Genomic DNA, 17,535 nt, shown 5'->3' on the forward strand with positions numbered 1-17,535 from the left:
CTTACACCCTGAACATTGACATAAAGACCTGGCACAGGCCTCAGAAGAATGGGCATTCTCCATTTACCCCTTGATCTACAGAAGACATTTACAAAACATCCAAGGTTGTATATAACATCACCCGGAGGCATTCCTGTACCAGGGACGATCCTACAGCTGCTCTGACATCGATCTACTCAAAAGAGACATCCCTTAACACTGAGAAGACAACAAGAACAATGACCTGCTTACTGGACAGGGCTTGCTGTATTGCCCCTTTATGGTGAGGTTTGTCTATAACATCACCTGGAAGCAATCCTCTACCACGGAAGACCCTACCACTGCTCAGACATCGTCCTGCTCAAAAGAGACTTCCCTTAACACTGAGAAGACTTAACAACAACAACCTGCTTACAGGACAGGGCTTCCTGTATTCCCCTTTCATGGTTAGGTGAAACAAGAAGGCACTCCACATCATGACTTCAATGTAGGACATGCAGATTCCAGAATCTTTAATACAGAAACATGAGACCAACAACAGAGACTGTGTGATAAGTGTGTTGGCGCTACGGACAATGTCTTGGAGCAAACGATAACTTTCCTGAGGCCTAGAGCTGGTCTTATGCCAGGAAACTTCAGGGGTAGGATCTCTTTGTATTTAGGCCAAGGCTATTCCTTTCCATGCCTCTCATATTTTGGTGGGCCTATGCAAACAACAATTGCCACTCTAACACCGTTTTTACTGTGCTCCTTTGACTCTAATCCTTAAAACACACCCACTTAAAATTTGAGGTTAACTTAAGTTAATATGCATGTACATGGAAATGTAAAAAATACTATGCCTCTAATGTTTAAGGAGTTATGTAAGTTTGATGGCTTTAGATTGCCTTGTGTGCTGTTAAGAAATATTATAATGTGCTACAATCTGGGGACTTGAGGGACAAAGTAATTGCACATGGATTCTGTTTTATTTATCTTAACTTTCTTTGGTGAAAGTTCAAAGTTAAGATAACAGCAAGGGGACTTCTTCTGATAATTATGTTATGGGTGATTGTCCTTCCACTGTAACTTTACCTTATCCTCTTTCTTTGCATCTTTTGTTCTCATAATTCATAATAAAAATTATAAAAAAATAATAAAATTTTCAGTTTAACTCAAAAAAAAAAAAAGTTCTCACTTTGAATATCAAAACCTCAGGTCAGCACAAAGAGAGAAGTCCTGGCCCCACTCAAGGGAGGGGCCATATACCCCAACTCACTCAGGGTCTGTTTTTCTTTAAGATCCGGGTAAGCTAGCCATCCCCATCCTTTAGAGTAGGAATGCAACCCTAGATGTAATGTTTACCCTGCATGATAAAGGATGTAACCACCTCTCCATTAGGTTTTATGACCCACTGTTAACTTTTGTGGTTGTTTCTTTGTTATGATAAATGTTCTCCTAACTGAGTTAGGAGGCCTGAGTTAAAATGTTTTTTTTTTTAATATATTTTTTGTTTTATTATTTTTTTTTGTTTTCTTTGTTTTTTGTTTTTGGGCCACACCCAGCAGTGCTCAGGGGTTACTCCTGGCTGTCTGCTCAGAAATAGCTCCTGGCAGGCACGGGGGACCATATGGGACACCGGGATTCGAACCAACCACCTTTGGTCCTGGATCAGCTGCTTGCAAGGCAAACACCACTGTGCTATCTCTCCGGGCCCTTTTTTAATATATTTTTTATTTAAGTAACATGATCATATTTGGGTTACAGTCATAACCAGAACACCCCTCTTCACCAGTGTAACATTACCCCCACCCCCCTTCCAATCCTCTGCCTGTATTCTACTACAAGCATTCTACTACAGTTATTTGTTTTTAAGTTCAGTAAGTTGTATTTTTTTTTCCTTAAAGGATAAAAGTAAAAAAGAAATGTTTTTCTAAGATAAAGACCACAGCTTTGTCTGTGGCAGAAGGTGAGATAACACTAACGCTGTACCTGTGCTGTATAAAACCTGGGAGACTTGTGGTTCAGGGTCTCTGCTCTGAGTTTCATCCCTTGCACTGACCCTGATGCCACTCGGGCATCAGTAATAAATCATTTTTACAAATTTTCATGTCTCCGCATCTCCTTGAAACACTCGAGACGCTGCTTGAGAGAGGGGGATTGATTCCCAGACACCAACATAAGGACTGAGCCCAGAGTTTGTATGCAAAAGTGATCCAGCACTGCACTGAGAACTGAAAGGAGCAACTTTCAATCAATGAGGCTGGAGGAGAAGACCCAAGCACCACCTGATATAGCGCTAAAATAAAACAAACAAAAACTTAAGAAGGGGCCGGAGACATAGCATGGAGGTAAGGTGTTTGCCTTGCATGCAGAAGGTTCTGTGGTTCGAATCCCGGCATCCCAGATGGTCCGCTGAGCCTGCCAGGGGCGATTTCTGAGCAAAGAGCCAGGAGGAACCCCTGAGCGCTGCTGGATGTGACCCAAAAACCAAAATAAAATAAAATAAAATAAAATTAAATTAAATTAAATTAAATTAAATTAAAAAAAATTAAGAAGAAAAAGAAAAATCCCAGGTCAACCCCCAGAGACTGCTGAGAGGAAGGAAGGGTAGAAGGTAGGGAGGGAGGGAGGGAAAGGAGACCCAATCTCAACCTCTTTAACCAAGTCTATCAGGCTTTTGAAATTAGTTGGTTTCACTTCTTCCCTTTCTGAGTGTTTCAGGGAAAAGAAACATTCATAATCTGATACTGGTTTGGAGCCTGATTTTCTTCCTCCAACATCGAGGAATCCATCACCAGCACTCCAAAAAGCCTGAGGGAAGCCTTTTCTTCTGTGATAATGCTGCCCTCTGCTGGACACTGGGAAATTTACAGATGAATTGGAAACAAAACCACTTTGTCTCTCATTCTGATTTAGTGGTTCAAGTACAAAAAATAAAAGACTTTTCATAAAATAGTGAACTGTTTATTTTATTTTTTATTTTTTTGTTTATTTTATAATTAGGAATTATTTCTGATTTCATAATGAAAGGAAACCGTAGGGGATTGTGAAATGCATGTGGGTACTTCTTGTGGAGTGGTTTGTAGAATTTAAGAGGAGAATGTTGAAACCTTTTGACTCAGTTCATACTTTACCAATCTAGATGTAAAAATAAAAGTGCATCAATTCAAATGTGCTCATGAAACCGTGCTCAACCATCCAGGAGGAGGCTAAAGTCTACTACAGCTGGGGCCGAAGAGATACATGGAGGTAGGGTTTTTGCTTTGCATGCAGAAGGTGGTTCGAATCCCGGAGTCCCAGATGGTCCCCCGAGCCTGCCAGGAGCAATTACTGAGCATAGAGCCAGGAAGAATCCCTGAGCGCTGCTGGGTATGACCTCAAAACAAAAAACAAACAAACAAAAAATGTCTACTACAGCTGAGGGTAATCAAACCTGACATATTGGAGCCCAAAGTTTGACCCCTGGCACTACATGATCCTCTCAGCACTGTGGGTTATGGACTTGAAGGACCCCATCACCAATGTCCCAATTCTTCTTCCTTCCCACCCAACCTCCACCTGCACTCAAGACAGGCTTTCTACTTCCCTCATTCATTCACATTGTTAGGATAGTTCTCAATGTAGTTATTTCTCTAACTACACTCATCACTCTTTGTGGTGAGCTTCATGAAGTGAGCTGGAACTTCCAGCCCTCTTCTCTTTTGTCTCTGAAAATTATTGCAAGAATGTCTTTCATTTTTCTTAAAACCCTTAAATGAGTGAGACTATTCTGTGTCTTTCTCTCTCCCTCTGACTTATCTCACTCAGCATAATAGATTCTATGTACATTCATGTATAGGAAAATTTCATGACTTCATCTCTCCTGACCGCTGCATAATATTCCATAGTGTATATGTACCATAGTTTCTTTAGTCATTCATCTGTTGAAGGGCATCTTGATTGTTTCCAGAGTGCTGCAATGAATATAAGTGTGAGGAAGGGATTTTTGTGTTGTATTTTTGTGTCTCTAGGGGTATATCCCTAGGAATGGTATAGCCGGATCATATGGGAGCTCAATTTCCAGTTTCTGGAGGAATCTCCACATCACTTTCCATAAAGGTTGGACTAGATAGCATTCCCACCAGCAGTGAAAGAGAGTTCCTTTCTCTCCACATTCCCGCCAGCACTGCTTGTTCTCATTCTTTGTGATGTGTACCAATCTCTGTGGCATGAGATGGTACCTCATAGTTGTTTTGATTTGCATCTCTCTGATAATTAGTGATGATTTACTGATGATTAGTGATGTGGAGCATTTTTGGCCATTTGTATTTCTTCTTTGGAAAAGTGTCTGTTCATTTCTTCTCCCCATTTTTTGATAGGATTAGGTAATTTTTCTTGTAAAGTTCCGTCAGTGCCTTGTATATTTTGGATATTAGCCCCTTATTTGATGAGTATTGGGTGATTTTTTTTATTACTTTGGTTTTTGGGTCACACCCAGAAGTGCTCAGGGGCTACTCCCGGCTCTACACTCAGAAATCACTCCTGGAAGGCTCGAGGGACCATATGGGATGCTGGGATTCGAACTACTATCCTTCTGCATGAAAGGCAAATGCCCCTATTGAGTGAACAGTTTCTCCCACTCAGTGGGTGGCTCTTGTATCCTGGGCACTATTTCCTTTGAGGTATAGAAGCTTCTCAACTTAATATATCCCCATTTATCTCTGTTTCCACTTGTTTGGAGAGTGTTGTTTCCTTCTTAAAGATCCCTTTAGTCTCAATGTCATGGAGTGTTTTACTTATGTGTTGTTCTATATACCTTATGATTTCAGGTCTGATATCAAGGTATTTAATTCATTTGGATTTGACCTTTGTACAAGGTGTTAGTTGGGGTCTGAGTTCGCTTTTTTGCAAGTGGCTAACCAGTTGTGCTAACACCACCTGTTGAAGAGGCTTTCCTTGCTCCATTTAGGATTTCTTGCTACTTTATCAAAAACCAGGTGATTATATGTCTGGGGAGCATTCTCTGAGTACTCAAGCCTATTCCACTGATCTTAGGGTCTGTCTTTATTCCAATACCATGCTGTTTTGATAACTATTGCTTTGTAGTACAGTTTAAAATCGGGAAAAGTAATGCCTCCCATATTCCTTTTCCCAAGGTTTGCTTTAGCTATTCAAGGGTGTTTATTGTTCCAAATGAATTTCAAAAGTGCCTGATCCACTTCTTTGAAGAATGTCATAGGTATCTTTAGAGGGATTGCATTAAATCTGTACAATGCTTTGGGGAGTATTGCCATTTTAATGATGTTAATCCTGCCAATCCATGACCAGGGTGTTTCTATTTCTGTGTGTGCTCTCTTATTTCTTGGAGTAGGGTTTTATAGTTTTCTTTGTATAGGTCCTTCATGTCTTTAGTCAAGTTGACTCCAAGATATTTGAGTTTGTGTGGCACTAATGTGAATTGGGTTGTTTTCTTTTTCTTTTTTTTTTTTTTGGTTTTTGAGTCACACCAGGCAGCACTCAGGGGTTACTCCTGGCTCTACGCTCAGAAATCACTCCTGGCAGGCTCAGGGAACCATATGGAATGCCTGGATTTGAACCACCAACCTTCTGCATGAAAGGAGAATGCCTTATCTCCATGTTATCTCTCTGGCCCCCGGGGTTGTTTTCTTACTGTTCATTTCTTCCCTATCATTATTGGTGTATAAAAAGACCATTGATTTTTGTGTGATAATTTTGTAGCCTGACACATTGCTATATGAATCTTTTGTTTCTAGAAGCTTTTTGGTAGAGTCTTTAGGGTTTTCTAAGTAGAGAATCATGTCATCTGCAAACAGTGAGAGCTTGACTTTTTTCTTTTCTATCTGAATTCCCTTGATATCTTTTTCTTGCCTAATCACTATAGCAAGTACTTCCAGTGCTATGTTGAATAGGAGTGGTGAGAGAGGACATCCTTGTACCAGGATTTAGAGGGAAGACTTTTAGTTTTTCTCCATTGAGGATAATATTTGCCATTGGTTTGTGGTAGATGGCCTTAACTATGTTGAGAAAGGTTCCTTTCATTCTCATCTTGCTGAGAGTTTTGATCAAGAATGGGTGTTGGACCTTATCAAATGCTTCCTCTGCGTCTATTGATATGATCATGTGATTTTTATTTTTCTTTCTGTTGATGCTGTGTATTATGTTGATAGATTTACAGATGTTAAACCATCCTTGCATTCCTGGGATGAAACCTACTTGATCATAGTGGATGATCTTCTTAATGAGGCATTGAATCCTATTTGCCAGGATTTTGTTGAGGATCTTTGCATGTGTGTTCATCAGCGATATTGGTTTGTAATTTTGTTTTTTGGTAGCATCTCTGTCAGGTTTAGGTATCAAGTAATGTTGGCTTCATAAAAGCTATTTGGAAGTGTTCCTGTTTTTTCAATTTTATGAAATATTCTTGCCAGGATGGGTAGTAGTTCCTCTTGAAAGGTTTGAAAGAATTCATTAGTGAATCCATCTGGGCCTGTGCTTTTGTGGGCAGGTCAACTCACCTCCAAGGAAGGGGAGGGAGCCCTAGGTGGGAGGAAGTCACACCAGATCAAGTCTTAGGCCCGAGAAGGCAGAGAAGCAGTCCAGAGAGGTCTGCTGAGCTTCAAAGATCCAGCACAATTCAGCTGGCTCCACCCTTTGTGGGCAGGTCGGCTCACCTGCAAGGAAGGGGAGCCCTTGGAGGGAGGAGGCCACACAGGATCAAGTCTTAGACCCAAGCAGGCAGATAAGCAGTCCAGAGAGGTCTGCTGAGCTTCAGAGATGTGGAAATGGGTTTTATCTTATCAGACATCTCTATTGATGAGAAAGCAGTCTGAGGGTACAGGAACTGTGAGAGGTAGACAGGCCATGTATGTATTGGTGGATAATTAGCATATTTTAAAGATTAATTTCACAATGTTTTCTAGGTGAATAATCTACTAAATAACAGAGGAGATTGTGGGAACCAGGGAATGCTGGGAAGGTGTGCTCCTTCGTTCTTTGCAGGTTGCCTCTTCAAGGTCGCTAAGCCCTATTGTGCAGGCCATGCACTGCACAAGGGCCCACTTCAATGAAGGTGCCTTTGTGTCATGAGCACCTCCTATAATGATAGATAATGTTATAGACCAAGTTATCACGGTTTCTGGGAAGATGTATGAGGAAGGCTTTGAGTACAGGATGACTTCTAATTTTCACAGAGATGCAGTATGGACTGTCATAAGTCCTAGTTACCATGTGGAAATGCAGGATAGGTGCTGGCAAACATTGATTTTTATTTTCTGGAAAAGCTGGAAATGTAGCTTTTAGTGTGAAATCCCTCAATTTAAGATGATCTGGATGATAATTTCAAAATATATTTGACACTTCATAAGGTAAACACAACATTTCTGGGAGCCAGATTCAGGCTATGAGCTGGGGATCTCTAACCCAGATGAACTTTATTTTAGTTTTGAGGCCATACCCAATAGTGGTCAGGGATTGCTCCCAATTCAGTGCTTAGAGTCACTCCTAGAAGTGCTCAGAGAACCAAGTGATGCTGGGGAATGGAACCCAGGGGGCCTGCATGAAAGCACATACTATGACCCTGTGAACGTATCTCAGTCCTCTAAGCTGCCTTTCTGAGTAAATATAGAAACTCTCCCTTCTTTGCACTAATTTTGGTAATTTGGATATGTTATATATGTGAGAAAGGAAAAGTGCATCTTTTAAATGATGATATGCACAACCTCTCCTTATCAAATGATAACTCTGGTTTATTGTTTCTTTGTGAGGGCTCTTCCACATGAGGCTCAGGGGGGTTCATAGCTAGTTGGTCAATAGAGCTGATGTTTCAATGTGAAGGCCAAGAGATGCTCAAACCCTGTGGTTCCAGGGATAACAAGTGGTCATCCCATAGATGCTTCAAAGCCACACCCAACAATGCTCTGAGGCCTTAAGGTGTGGTGCTAGGATTTAAATCCAGGCAGGGAGCATGCTAGGCATGAACCCTAAGTACTGTATACTTAACCCTACACTTTTTCTCTTATTTCTGTCTTATTTTCTTAATCCTGTGTGGCAATGATTTTTCTTCAACCCTGTTTACCTGGAGCTACCCACCGCCGAGTGACTGACTTGACCTTTCTGTCCCGTGTTTGACTCTGGGTTCCTGACCTAGAATGGCATCTGCCTTTTATGACTGAGAATTGAACTCTTGGGCATGCTGATTCTTCCATATGTGTCCGCAGTCTGAGAAGAGACCCCCTAGTTGAGGAAATAAAGGGCCCTTCAGTACTGAGGCATGGGGGAAAGCAGGGAAATTTTGGGGCATAAAGTGAAATTCATTCCCTATGTATTCTATATATTTCCCTATATATATTACAGTTTTGTCTTATTTCATTTGAATAATGAGATCACTATTATGTAACAAATCAGCTCTCCTGCAGATTTATTGACAGAGTCCAAAAATTTTCCAAGACCAGCCAATTTTATTATTATTTGGGGGGGGGGACAATTAAAAAAATCCTCTAAGAACTTTCTCCAAGTCCACAATAAATGTCATCATCAAACATAAAGACTGATGGCGGGAGATCCCTGCCAAAATGCAGCAAATCATAGAATGAAGAGCATGATTGTAGTAGGTGTTAACAAAGGAGAAGAAACCCCAAGCTCATACCAAGAGAGCTTCTCAAGAAGTCAAAGAAAAAAACAAATGTAGGAACAGAGTAAAGAAAAGTAGGGAAGAGAGCGGATCGCAGACAGCTCCCATAGACAGGATCACGGGGAAGATACTGGTCCAGAAAGCCATGCGCTGCTCTTTCAGCCTCTGGCCCACGCTGATGTTCAGATTCAGCTGGAGATACTCTTTGCTGCTTGTGAAGGCGGGCCACTGAGGCAGGCCCTTTCCGTTAGGATCCCTGCAGTGAGCAAAGAGCACCAGGTGAGAGGGGTGAGAGGCCTGTCTTCAGACAGGAGACTGGGGGAAGCAAAGAGGTTTACTCACCCAGTTCGGGCAAAGTTGGCCCAGTATCCCATCATCTTCCTGCTGAGCATTTTCTCCTCCTCCGTGGCTCCCTCTGAAGCAGAGAATCACAGAACACACTTGCACAATCACTGGCCAGAATCATCTGGCAGGCGATCGCTTCTCCTAGAGATTCTCAACAGCCCAAGTGTCATTCCAAGTGCTGAGCTAGCTGCAAGGTCAACTCAGCCGCCAGGCGAGTAAATCAGAGTGCACTCCCCAGGACCCTCATGCCATGCCGACATCTTATGAGGTCGCAAGCCTCTGGAGACAGGGACCTACCCCTCTCCCCACTAATGAATTGATAGGATTTATTAATCACATATCAACCTGGCAGTGTTGGGGAGCTACTCTCCATTCCATGGTTGGGGGGGGGGTCATTCCTGGCCCTATTTGAGGATCATATGGTACCAGGGATTGAACACAAGGCTTCTGCATGCAAGGTCTGTGCTCCAGTCTGGTCAGTGATTGACCTGGCCCAGCAAGGTTTTTATTTTGTTTGTTTGTTTATGTTTGGGGTTTAATACTGCAAAGCTTAGGGCTTACTCCTGGCTCTGCATGCAGAGATCACTTATGTTGGGATTCAGGGACTACACAGGGTCTGGGAATTATACTCAGGTCAACCACATGTAAGGCATGGCTCTATCCCCCATCAAGGACTTCTTTATTTGAAAGAGCAACATTTGCTCAAAGAAAATCCAAACACAGAAACAGTCTTTAATGAGAGAACTTCACTCTCCTTTTTCCCCCCATTCCAGCTGACCTCAAAGATAGGCCTTGCTACCAGCTGTTTTAATATCCACCCCAGACAGGGCAGGTAAGTACACCTTACATTTGGTGGGGTGGGGGGGTCCACATCCAGTGGTGCTCAGGACTCATTCCTGGCTCTGCACTTAGGGATCGCTCCTGGAGGGTTTTAGGGAACCATACAGGGATACTGGGGATTGAACCTGGATTCATGCAAGGTAATGCCCTACCCTCTGTTCTATCTCTCTAGCTCCTATGTCAACATAGTGCTTTAATAGTATATGGCATCTTTCTTTTTCTTCAAAAATTACAATTTGGAGAAAATTCTATAATCATCACTTATAGTACAGCAATGTCTACTATATTAATATATTTATATCAATCATACCTAATATTTCTTCTCTCCAGCATCAAAATACAAAATGGATTTTATATTATTTCCATTTATTTTGCTAGTAAAAGACATGTTTTAGTGGGCATGCATAATTTTTCACACATGGAAGTAACCATACAAAAATAGAAGTTTCCCATGAATATATAAGGTTACCTGTTTCCTCACACCTGCCTGAGGATATTACCCTTACTGATGGTATCATTCTTCCTAGCTATGAGTAAAAAGTCCTGGTTCAGCTTGCCAATCTCATGTGTAAAAAGAAGCAGGAAGGATTTTCCAAAGCATTCATAGTTCCTTCTCCCTAAACTGTTAGTATAAGTTCCTCCATTCTTTGGCTGGCTAATTTTTTCACATTAATGTTTAGAAATCAGGAAATGGAACTCTTTGAAATCTGGGTTCCTTAAGGAAGATCCATCTGCCTATTATATATAAACTTTAGATATTGGTGGCAACGTCATAATTATAATGTTTACTTTTAATTTTATATTTATCTTTGTTTGAGAGTCACAGCCAACAGTGCTCAGAGCTTACTCCTGACTCTACACTCAGGATCACTCCTGGCAGGGCTCAAAGACCATAAATTATGGGGTGCTGGTGATCAAACCCAGATAGGGTGTATGCGCAAGTGCCCACCCATGCACTCTTGCTCCTGCCCCAACAGTCACCCTTCATGCGTTTTGTGGGAATTGTTTCATTTCATCTTTATGACAACATGAAACTGAGTCATTCTTATCTGTAGCACAAGATGACAATGAATAATGAAAATAATGAATAAGTTGCAATGTGTGAAGTGAGCCTGTACTAGGCCAGGTTTTCCCCGCATTAAACATTTAAGCAATATCTGATGTAGGCAATTCCCATCATTTATCTAGGAATTTATCATTTATCACCTCACCTCAGTGTTTAACTTTTTTATTTTTTTGGCAGTGAACATGTCATCCATTCAGGAATAATAGGCTAGCACTGCTAGTTCAAGAACATCTACATAAAATCATCAGCATTCAGACCACTTGCAGCTAGAACCAAGAAAAATGGGGTACTTGTCTTTAAAAGCATTGACTGGTTTGGCTTATTGGAGTTCTGAGAAGCACGGTGAGGTGGGACCCAGAGTTTAGAGAACAAAAACCCAAAAAAATCAACACCTGCAGGCTTAATACAAGACGTAACAGTCATCAAGCATATTCGGGTGGCTCCTTCTCCGTTTTGGCTTCTAAAAATACAAATAGATACTATTGCCTGGGTTCTGAGGCTGAGGTGTCTGCCAAGCGCTGATCCAAGGCCAGCCCTCCCTGTCTTCCCTTCTGGCTGAGGTGCTGCATGGTCGCTGTGGAGTGTGACTTTCCCTGCACATCCCTGTGAAAACAGTACGTCCCCAGGGGCAGTTTCTTACCGAACATGACTATGTCACTCTGCAGGAAGGCCCCTCCGAAGACAAAGCGGATTTCGTCTGTGTGATCAGCTTTCACGAACGCAGGCTTCGAGGACTCAAAGCAGTGGGGACGGTGTTGGAATTCATAGAAGTAGACTGGAGAGCCTGAATCTATAGGATGTAGGAAAGGGTCGGGCTGCCATGCAGGCTGGGCAGGCCAGAAGCATACCCTGCTCCCCCAAATCTAGGCCCTGGATCATGGACCCACCCACAGGTGAGAGGGATAGCTCAGTGATCAGAGGGACCCAAAACTCACTTTGTCATTATTTTTATTACTCTTTATGAGAAAATTTCTATGACTAGTTATTACTTTTTTCCCCTAAATTACTTTATTTAAACACTGTGGTTACCAGGTTGTTCGTAATATAGTTGGTTTTTACCCACAATTACAAAGTTGTCCATGATTTATCATAACAATGTGAATGAATGAGGGAAGTAGGAAGCCTGTCTAGAATACAGGCCTGGATGGGGTCGGGGGAAGGGAAATTTGGGATATTGGTGATGGGAATGTTGCACTGGTGAAGGGGGGGGGGGTGTTCTCTGCATGACTGAAACCCAATCACAACCATGTTTGTAATCAAGGTGTTTAAATAAAACATTATTTAAAAAAAAAGTTGTCCACGATTGATTTTCAGTCATACAGTGTACAACACCTTTCACCAGTGCACATTTCCTGCCACCAATGTCCATAGTTTCCCTCCCGCTCTCCTCCTCCTCCCTACCCTCTTCTCTGCTTGCCTATGGCAGTCATTTTTCTTTACTCTTTCTCTCTTTTTCCCTTTTGCACACTGTGGTTGTAATATTGTTAGTAAAGGGGTACCATGCAAATCACTTTATCTCCTTTCAGCACCCAGTTCCTGTCCTGAACCCTCTTTGTCATTTAAGACTAGTCTCTCCTGCTGTAATACCCCCAGGCAAAGACCTCAACAGTCCTCAGAGAAGCCAGAGAGGGAAAATAGCTCTTTTTTCCCCTAAACATTCCCTCAAACTGAGTCAGCATCTCCCTCCTTGAGACCTCTCCTTGACCCTGGTTCAACTATCTGCAGACAAACAGAACCAAGTTTCTCCCTGCCCTCCAACACTGCAGCCTGAATTCCTTCCATTCTTTTGCACTAAAGGGCTCTGTCATGTTAGCCCTCTTTCCCTGAAAAAACCAACAATTTTCTCTACTGGATCATGGCCACTAGAAGCAAAGTGTTTTTTACAAAGCCTCTTATTAAAACACACCTAGATGTAACACAGGAACATATAAACAGTCTATGGATCACAAACTCCCCTCCAAAATTCACTGGTTTCTTTCACTCCCTTCTAGTGAGGGACCCCCCCCCCCCCCCGGTCCTCACCGCCCCCTTGCCTGGTGCTCATTGGCTCTGCTTTCCCTTCTCTCTTTCCTTCCACTGGAGCATCACTTAAAGGCAATATAAAGCAGACTTCAAGATCTCAGAGAGATATATTTCGTCTTATAACCACCACACTCATATCAAGACAAAGGACATTTCCCACACCCTAGGTTTCCTCCTGCCATTTTCTAGTTACTTTGCCAAAATACTATCAAGATTTATCAAGCCCCATTTAATTGTGCATCTTCTGAATCATATATGTCTACTCCTGGGTGCATGGCTCTTTTTTTAGTAGTACGCTTTTGAGATTCATCATGCTTAGCATGTATGTTGCAAGTTGACCATTTTTTATTTGTCAACACAGGTAGTGTGCTATTGCATAAATATACTATCATTTATTTATCTGATGATAGGATTGTTTCAAGCTTGTGGTTATTATGATTTAAGTTTACCATGAAAATGTATATTCAAATTATTGTGTAGGTAGATGCCTTTTTTCTCCTCAGCAAATACTAGAACAGTGAAGTAATGGGATCAGTGTGCTTTTAAAATTGTAATGTAAGGTTAAAACTTGGCATTAGTCTGAGTGTACAATATTATATTTTCACCAAAGGAGATAATGGTCTTGAACATTCTGTGTTCTTGTCAATATTACCTCTTTGTATGGTCTGTGTTTTGAATATTAGTCGTTCCAGAAGGAATAAAGGGCTACCACATTTGGGGTTTTATTTTACCTTTTCCTGATGACTAACGACACTGAGCACCTTTTTCAGTACTTTTGTGTATTTTCTTTTGTGAAGAGTCTTTTCAAGCCTTTTGCTCATTTGTAATCAAATTGTTTGATTTGATTGACTCTTCTTTTTGGAAGAATCTTTCTAGTCTGCATTTAAACTATTGACAAGTAATTGTATTCTGAATATGCTATTATGATCCATGGCTTTTTAAAAATTCAATGGTATTCTTTTTTTTGGCTACACCCCATTATGCTCAGGGCTTACTCCTGACTGTGCACTAAGGAATCATTCCTGGTGAGTTTGGGGGACTATATGGAATGCCAGAATCAACCTAAATTGACTGCATGCAAGGCAAGTGCCCTACCCGCTGTACTATTATTTCAGCCACATTAAGTCTTATAGGAAAATTTCATAGATATAAAGTAAATTGCTTTAGTAATTTCAAAGTATGTAATTTAATGGACTTGAGTAGAGTCAATATGTTGTAAAGACACTATCTCCATGTAAATCCAGAATATTTTCATATGACACCTTAGACCTTCCACCACTTGTCCCTTGAATCTAGAAATCACTGATTTTCTTTCTGTAGATTTTCCATTTCTGGATTTTTATATAAATTGAATCAGATAACACATAGCTTTTTATGTCTGCCTTCTTTAACTTAGCATAATGGTTTTTAAGTTCTCTTTATGTTGTATCCTGTGCCAGCACTTCACATTTTTATGACCAAAAATTAATCCATTATATTTATAGACCATATTTTGTGCCTCTATTTATAAGTAGCTGGGCACTTGGATTTCTACTACTTTATGGCTACTATGAAGATGAACTTCATCTGAGCAATTTTTGTTTAACCATCTCTGTTTTTAGTGTTCTTGGGTATATTCCAGAATTATAATTATTGGGTTCAAGAATAATTTACCTTTAACTTTTTGAAGAATAAAAATTTTACAATGGGTGCGTTTTATATATTTTATATCTTTACATGAAATACATGAAGATTCCAGTCTCTCCATAACACTTTCTACTTTTTGCTTAAAATCACCACCATCATCAACTGCACCACCTTTATCCATCATTTTCATTAACTCTCTTATAGACATCTCACTGTGACTGTGATTTGTGATGTGTTAATGACTAATAATGCTGCTCATCTTCTCATGTGTTTGCTAGACATTTTCACATTTTTGAAGAAATGTCCCTTCAAATTCCTTGCCCATTTTTGAATTGGACTGTTTGGTTTTTGTTGTTGAGTTGTTATAACACCATATTTACCAAGTTGTTCATAATATGGTTATTTCAGGCATTAAATCAGGGGTCTCAAACTCAATTTACCTGGGGGCCGCAGGAGGCAAAGTCTGCCAGATTAAGGCAAATGCCCTACATTATACTGTTCTTTGATGTAAAGTAATTTTTAAGATTTTGATAAAGTGTGATTTATCTACTTTTAAGTATACTTTTGTTTTTTGTTTGTTTGTTTGTTTTTTGTTTTTGGGCCACACCCGGCAGTGCTCAGGGGTTACTCCTGGCTGTCTACTCAGAAATAGCTCCTGGCAGGCACAGGGGACCATATGGACACTGGGATTCGAACCAACCACCTTTGGTCCTGGATCAGCTGCTATAAGTATACTTTTGTTGATACATACAAGAATCTATTGCAAAATTCAGGGTTCAAATTAATTTATCCCTACATTTTCTTCAATGAGGTCCAAGTTTCAGCTCTCTTACACTTAAGTTGTTCAACCATTAGGGTAGGCATAATTTCATTATTTGCTTGTCTTTGAATAGTCTCAGCAACTTTTTTTGTTTGTTTGTTTTTTGTTTTTGGGCCACACCCGGCGGTGCTCAGGGGTTACTCCTGCTGTCTGCTCAGAAATAGCTCCTGGCAGGCACAGGGGACCATATGGGACACCGGGATTCGAACCAACCACCTTTGGTCCTGGATCGGCTGCTTGCAAGGCAAACACCGCTGGGCTATCTCTCCGGGCCCAGTCTCAGCAACTTTTGCTGTAAGGATACTTTCCCCCATTCAAATTTCTTGGCAGCCTTCTTGAAATCAATGTATCTTAGACATACATTTTTATTTCTGGATCTGAATTTATTGTATAGATCTATTCTTTTTCTGGTATACCATCATGATTATCTCTCCTTGATAGTGAATAGGCTTTAAAAAAAGGGATGTACAAATTTTCCAAATGCTCTTTTAAAAATTATTATAATAATAAAATAAAAAAAATACTTCAGCTAGTCTTAGTCCTTTGAAATTTCATGCAAATTTATCCATAATCTTGTTCACTTACTTAAAAAATAAATTAGTATTTTGATAGAGAATGCATTAAAATTTACTTCCAATCTATAACAACAAAAGTCTTTCATTTATTTTTTATTTATTTTAACATTTTTTGCAATTTTATAATTTCTAGTAAACATGTTTCATCCCTTCTTGGCTATAGTTATCCTAAATATTTTATTACTGAGATTCTTTCCCTTCTTTGATACCCTTTCTAGTGTCCATTTGTTTGAGCCTTTAAGGATTTTGAGGAGGGGATTGAGCCACACCTGAAGGCATTAAGGTGTTACTCCTGGCTCTGCACTCAGAAATAGATCCTGGCAGGCTTAGTGGGACCATGTGGGATACCGGGATCAAACCCAACCATCCCAAGTTGGCTGCACGCAAGACAAATGCTCTACTACTGTGCTAAAGGTCCAGCCCAATCTTAAGGGTTCTTAGGCAGATTGATATTTACAAGTGATTTACAACTTGAGATTTACAAGTGAAACACTCAATTTTCACTAATGTCAAAATGTCTTAATTTCTTTTTTTATTTATTTTTTCTTTTTTTATTTTTTATGTACTTCATGAACTTTAAGAATACAATAAAATGGGCCCGGAGAGATAGCTCAGCAGCGTTTGCCTTGCAAGCAGCTGATCCAGGACCAAATGTGGTTGGTTCGAATCCCGGTGTCCCATATGGTCCCCCGTGCCTGCCAGGAGCTATTTCTGAGCAGACAGCCAGGAGTAACATCTGAGCATCGCCGGGTGTGACCCAAAAACCAAAAAAAAAAAAAAAAAAGAATACAATAAAATAATTTCAAGAAAAAAAGTAGAAAGTGTTATGGAGAGACTGGAATCTTCATGTACTTCATCTAAGAATGCAATAAAAGAATAATTGGCAAATATGTAATTCTTTTTTTGTCATCCTATTTCCACAGTTTTGATAAAACACCAATTGTTGATATTTTGAAAATATTTTATACATGGCTAGTCTCTTCTTTCAATGTTTTCAGTAATTTTCACTTGATTGTTTATAAAACATCTTTGTGTAGTTATCTGAGTTTCTCTTACACGGGATTCAAATGTGATTATGAATTCTTTGGGACATTTTGATCGGATTCTTTCTTTCTTCTTCTTCTTCTTCTTCTTCTTCTTCTTCTTCTTCTTCTTCTTCTTCTCCTCCTCCTCCTCCTTCTTCTTCTTCTTCTTCTCTTCTTCTTCTTCTCTTCTTCTCCTTCTTCTTCTTCTTCTTCTTCTTCTTCTTCTCTTCTTCTTCTTCTTCTCTTCTTCTTCTTCTTCTTCTTCTTCTTCTTCTTCTTCTTCTTCTTCTTCTTCTTCTTCTTCTTCTTCTTCTTCTTCTTCTTCTTCTTCTTTTTTGGTTTTTGTGTCACACCTGGCTGTGCTAAGGAGTTACTCCTGGCTCTATGCTCAGAAATCACTCCTGGCAGGCTCAGGGGACCATATGGGATGCTGGGATTTGAACCACCGACCTTCTGTATGCAAGGCAAACACCTTGCCTCTATGCTATCTCTCCGGCCCCGAATTCTTTCTTCTATTTGGGACATTTTGATCATACTTATTTAAGTATTATTATTTTTATTTTGGGGACACATCTGGCAGTGCTTAGGGCTTCCTCCTAACTCTATGCATAGAGATTACTCTTGGC

At 40.4% G+C, this 17,535-nt stretch overlaps 1 protein-coding gene across 1 annotated transcript in view; it reads right to left on the minus strand.

The window, feature by feature from the left end:
• Positions 1-2,678: 2,678 nt before the first annotated feature.
• Positions 2,679-17,535, minus strand: part of CES5A (carboxylesterase 5A) — a 69,095-nt gene continuing 54,238 nt past the window's right edge. Inside the window, exons 15-18 of the mRNA XM_049787401.1 lie at positions 11,482-11,631; positions 8,933-9,005; positions 8,690-8,846; positions 2,679-2,819 (exon numbers count right to left, since the gene is read on the minus strand). Of these exons, the coding sequence (XP_049643358.1) occupies positions 2,679-2,819; positions 8,690-8,846; positions 8,933-9,005; positions 11,482-11,631 (521 nt within the window). The remainder of the gene's footprint in view (positions 2,820-8,689; positions 8,847-8,932; positions 9,006-11,481; positions 11,632-17,535) is intronic.

The sequence above is a fragment of the Suncus etruscus genome, chromosome 14 (assembly GCF_024139225.1).
Source record: "Suncus etruscus isolate mSunEtr1 chromosome 14, mSunEtr1.pri.cur, whole genome shotgun sequence".
In the NCBI taxonomy this organism is placed as follows: domain Eukaryota; kingdom Metazoa; phylum Chordata; class Mammalia; order Eulipotyphla; family Soricidae; genus Suncus; species Suncus etruscus.